The sequence below is a fragment of the Puccinia triticina genome, chromosome 10A, assembly GCF_026914185.1.
Source record: "Puccinia triticina chromosome 10A, complete sequence".
Classification (NCBI taxonomy): domain Eukaryota; kingdom Fungi; phylum Basidiomycota; class Pucciniomycetes; order Pucciniales; family Pucciniaceae; genus Puccinia; species Puccinia triticina.
Genome location: NC_070567.1, coordinates 167988 through 173557, shown reverse-complemented (window position 1 = coordinate 173557; position 5570 = coordinate 167988). Strand labels below are relative to the sequence as shown.

General features: G+C 48.4%; 1 protein-coding gene across 1 annotated transcript; it reads right to left on the bottom strand.

The window, feature by feature from the left end:
* Positions 1-1750: 1750 nt before the first annotated feature.
* Positions 1751-3017, bottom strand: PtA15_10A17 (uncharacterized protein; the record flags this gene model as incomplete). The annotated part of the gene is made up of 6 exons (XM_053160330.1): positions 1751-1946; positions 2022-2057; positions 2131-2243; positions 2311-2337; positions 2412-2543; positions 2628-3017. The coding sequence occupies 6 exons, from the start codon at positions 3015-3017 to the stop codon at positions 1751-1753; spliced, it is 894 nt and encodes a 297-aa protein (XP_053024153.1).
* Between the last annotated feature and the right edge of the window lie 2553 nt (positions 3018-5570).

Here is a 5570-nt window from a genome sequence, read left to right as displayed (position 1 = left end):
CGTAGCGCAGCGCAAATGCGCTATTTTTTAGTGTAGTGTTAGCGCAATCGCGCGCATCTGCGCTAACGCTACGCGCACAGGGTGCAAAGCTATTTTAGCTTTTAGTGTAGCGTTAGCGCAGATTCGCGCAATGGCGCTAACGCTAAGCACGCAGGGCGCAAAAGAGCGTTTGCTACGCTGCGCTACAGCGCTTTTTGAGGCAAAAAAGGCATTTTTTCCGCTAAAAGCGGCTTAGCGCAACGTAGCGCAGCGTAGCGGGTGTAGTGTAGCGCTAACACTAAACAAAAGTTGGTGTGCTGTTAGCGCCGCTGAAAATTAGCGCAGCGTAGCGGCGCTAACAGCGCGCTAACGCTATTCAAAAAAGGCCAGCACTTTTTGCCGCTACGCTAAACGTTAGGGCTAAAATAGCGTAGTTTAGCGTAGCGGCCCACTGTTGGACCAATGCACCTCTTTGAAAAGCACTATTGATAAAACTTATAACAAAAGAATGAACTCTTTGATTAGGTGACATATTCAAAGGGGCAATTTAGATCATGATGATCTGCATGCAGATTACATATTTTTGGTGAGAAAAAAGATCAAATCAATGAACCAGCTGTGCATGACAAATCAAGTGTTAATTAAATCCTCAGCACTGATCTACATGGGGATAAAAGCAGCAATGTGGCCCATTATGGACCCTAACCGCAATTTGCCGGGAACTTATGAAATCAAGTGGACTCATAGCTCCCGTCAAGCGGCCGCGTGCCCAGATACTTGTCCAGCTCAAAACAGCCCTGAATGATCTCCAAAACCATCTGGCGCGTCGTCAAGTCACCTGGCTTCTCCAAATACCGCAGCCACATCAGTTGGATGAACAGGTCCGGCAGCCGCAAGGCTAGCGCCTTCTCAGAGTACAGCTTCTCTTTCTCTTGCTCTTTTCAGCTGTGTGTGTGGGCATTACTCACCTCTGTTAGTAATGGGGGTGACAAGCATTGGAGAAACTTGTGCAAGACTTGGACAATGTATTGCTCCTCTCTACAAAAAAAATAAAGGAATAAGCAATCAGTGAGGGTATTCTCAGAGGGGAGAAAAAGGGACGACCTCGACTCACTCTTGAGGAGTTCCTTTGGCCGCTTGAGAAGGGCATTATAGCTGCGAAAGCCAAAGAGCCCGCGGGACCATTTGGGAGGTTTGGTGCACAGGGAAATGCGGAGCTTGCCGAGGTCCGCAGCCTGGAGCCTGCGTAAGTTCTGCAATTAATTGAGGTAGACGGCCCACCAGGCCAAGCCCTTCTGCTTGGAAAAGGCCTCCTCCAACGCGACCATTGGCCCAGTTGTTGTTGTTGTTTTTGTTGGATTTTATTCAAGAAAGATATGATTTACTGGGTAACCTCACATTCAATTGGGGTGAGATAGAGGGGGACTGCGGCCGCCGGGCTTGGTGACCGCTTGTTTCTGCGGACTGGCGCTCGATGCTGAGCGGCTGAAGATGACTGCTTTCCGATTTGCATTCAGCTCCGACGAAGACTCCGTAGGCTTGTTGCCACCCACGCGAACACTTGTTTGCTGCAGCAAGTATCTTTCCAGCTTGCTGTGCGAGCCCGGCGATTGCAGTCAGGGATCATCTGCAAGTTCTCCGCCAGGACCCACTTTGGAAGCCAGCCCCGCTCGCCACTCAATTTGCGTAAAAAAGCGACTCAATGGAAGCAGATCTTGTGGTTGAACACCCGGATCTTCTCGCCCTGCACCACGTTGGTGAGCTCCCCAGATCAGGTGATAGGCTGCGATTGGAACGCAAGAAGCAAGACTTTGACCGTTGTGAGATCCTCCAGATCAAGACATTCACTCGCTTCATCCAGCGGGCTCAAGATCAGGTTCTCCAGCAAGAATCCGTTGATGTTCACCGTGCGCATTGATTGTGTACTTTCCAGGATGCAGCTCTCAGATGCCCAGCCTACGTTTTCGCTGGATGAATTGTTGACAAAGCGGGTGAGAAGGCAAGGGAGTCATGCTTGTTCCCAAATGAGGTGAGCTGAGAACATTATTTTCCCGCTCTGAATAGTATTTGGCTGTTGACTGATGCCCAAGGCAATAAAAACTTATCAGTCATCACAGCTCAAAAAGGCTAATCAGAGGAAGATTGACTTACATGAGACCTGAGTTTAAAGGACTCAAGCTCAAGATGTTATTGTGGCTCTCTGCAAACAGTCTCAACGGGGAAGGGATCTCCTCAATCGAGAAAATCGCAAAGTCGACGTCCTCCTGGGATCGGAACAAGCTCTACTCAGCTTCAGCCACGCTTCCTCTGGAGATATAGAAAAGGGCTTACATTGAGGTAACTGCAATGATGGTTGATCTGGATGTCCAAGAAGAGAGATTGTCAGCTAAGAGATAGACAGAAGAAGAGCAAGAGTGAGGGAGGGGACTGACCACCGTCGATGCAGCAGTCACACATCCAAAATGGGAAGATCTTGGGGGGCGGTAGGACTCGCAGGTAGTGCACAACTTGGACTGGATACAGCTGACTTCCTTGTCGGAGAGGAAGTCAAGTGGCACGGGCTGCTGGTTATAGATGTTGTGGGAGGCGTGGTTGGGGCGGGTGTTTTGAAGCTTGATCCAGCGGGGGAGGAGCTACCATTTGCCAACCTGGTTGTACTCGAGCGGCTTTGCATTATTTTCATGGGAGACAGGGGGAGGATGGGGATGGATGATGGGCTCGGCGGGGTCGATCGGCGCGGGTTTCCAGACCATCTCCGGGTTCAAATCCAGGCCGCGGGGCTGGATGCCGGGGTCCAAGGAGACCGTCTTGTCCATGGAGCTGATGGCGAGAAGCCAGAGATAGGCAAAGAGGGCGACGAGGGAGGGTCCGAGGCCCGGGTAGTGGCGGAGGAGGGTGGGAACGATGGAGACGAGGAAGAAGATATGCAGGTCTAGCAGCAGGGCCAGCGAGGCAAGCGTCTGGAGCAGGGGGTAGAGCCGCCGGGCCCGCCGCTCTTCTCCTCCCTCCCGTGGCTCACCCCCTGCGCCGCTGTTCATCCGTCGCTTCGGGATTGGGTGGGCGGGACGCGAGCTGACCAATCTTCCCCTGGTGTGGAGGTGGGGGGCTGGGTGGGACTGGTTGTTGGCTGGGACTGGTTGTTGGCTGGGAGCGCGGGCATGGGCCCAACGGCTGAAGGCTGTTGGCAAGGGGCCGTGCGTCACAAGGCAAGGGAGCTGCTTGGCTTGGGTGGGGAGGCTGGATCGTAAGTGAGGAGAGGCAAATCAAAGGGCCAGGGGGCGCGTTCAATTTGCTGTATGAGACGGTTGCAAGGCATCAGGGAGATGTGAGTCTGCAGGCAAGTGGTGGCACATTGTGTATGGAGTGATGGGAGTTGATTTGTGGTGGGGGTGGTCTGAGCGCAGTGGTTGAGGCGGGCGGATATTGAGAGGCGTCACAAAGGGCCAGATCTAAGTTCCTTTGGGTTGCGTGGCATTTGTGGTTGAGAGGGACCTGGGTGGCGTGGTATGATGTATTGGTCGTTGTTGCCATGTTCGGGTGGGGGGAAGGCCATGGCAGGGCGGAGGCGTTGAGTCATGGAGGGTGCGGCTTGCAGGGATGTGGTGGCTATAAAAGGCGGGTGTTTGTGGAGGGATGGATCCCCAGGCGACTCACGGCTGTAATTCCAGCCGGGGGGTTGCCTCACCCCCGTCCGCTGTTGCACTTGCGCAGTTTGGCGGGGGATATTCGTTGACCCCCCTGTGCTTGAGGGCTGGGGGTCTTCTTCCCAACACTTTTTGACCCTGCTAGACAGGGATGGGTGTTGGGCCACGGTGTGTCAGCTTGCTGCACTGGGTGGTAGGTTGCGGGCTCTTTTTTGTGAATGTTGTAGGCTTGTTCTTTGTGTTTTTCAATTGTTGTGTACTGAATCAGAGCCTGTATTCCCTTGTTTTAAAAAACGGGGAACCTTTGATTTTTTTTTGTTTTGTATTTTGCTCTTTTGTAGGGGAAACCCTTGAATTTTCTTTCTACAAATCTGAGGCTTTAATATACTTGGATATCAACTACAAACTTTACTCATATCAAAGGACCTAAGAAGCTTAGAAATGCATTTGTAGGCCCATTTGTAGTCAAAGCACTACATGGACCAAATGCAGTAGAGGTGGAACTATATGGAGAACTAGAAAAGAAACATCCTACATTTCCAGTAAGCTTACTTAAACACTATAATGAATCAGATGCTGAATTATTCCCTTTACAAAAGGAAATACCTGAAGCAGAAGTACCTCCACTTGAAGAGTCAGAGGAGAAGAAAATTCATAAGATCTTGAAAGACAAAAAGATCAGAGGAGAGAAAGATAAATTATATCTGGTGAGATACAGGAAACCAATTCATGAAGATGAATGGCTACCAGAAAAGGACATTAAAGATGCGGATAAATATCTAAGAAGATTCAAGAACTCTAAACACAAAGATTAAATTATTTCAGAATTTAACCTTTTTTAGAGGGGGCAAGTGTCAGCCTTAGAGATACATTAAGTATCCAAAAGACTGCAATAACTTAGTAAATAATAATAATTATTAAACTATTATTGCAGAATCAGATTCCTCATCATAAATTAAGGGGGGCCACCCACTTAAAGTAGCCCTTATTCCTATTCCTTCATGTAATAATTGTATAAATAAGAATTGGCCCCAGAAAGCGCCCAAAAATAGTATTACATACATAAATTTAGTAAAACAAACAATGTACATAAAATTAAACTGTTGTACATTAATGAGTAATATTACTCGTGTAGAAATACCCCGTGAAAGTATTATGTAGACTTCTACTGAAGCTCTTTCACATGACAATTGGTTATAAACATGTCATGTGACAGAGTCAGGGAAATTAGTCTATTACAATACAATTAAATTACCCACAGCCAAGCCCTTTTGACGGCTACACCTCTGGATACTCCCATAGGGAGAAAAGGACTCAGTGATTACGCCCACTGAAGTCTCCTCTATAAATAGAGGCCTATTTGGCCCTCAGGAAAAGATCCCCCAGACCATTCACCACCCATAAACTGTAAGTTTGCCGTGAATATTCTCCCCTGCTACTATTGTAGCCCCTTTTCCCTTTAAAACCATCCCCTGCACGTAAAATCCACTGGATTAAACCTTTAAATATCAAAAATCCCTTATTAGTATATTTACAAGCTTTATCCTTATAAGTAGTTGCCGTAAGACCCCCGCCTCTGACAAGTAGCCAATCAGTTTAAGCGCTTACCACATACTTTTTACGCCAAATTTATTCCCTGTAATTAATAATTACTAGAGTCCAAGGCGGCTTCGCCGCTGCACTTTTGGGGGTTCAACCTATTCAATTTTCACCCACAAATCCTATTCCTAATAATTTATCCTTCCAAGTTTGCAATACTCATGTGTGGCAGTGGCATCCAATTCAGTTTGAAATGGGGCCATCTTGTTGTACTTCAGATTCTGACCATAAACATTGAGAGTGGCCAGCAAGGGTAAGATGATAATGAGTTTAACATGCACTTTTTGTAGTGGGCCAGCTCAGCTAACTGGAGCGCAGATGTGGTCCAGTGTAGTGGACACTGGAATC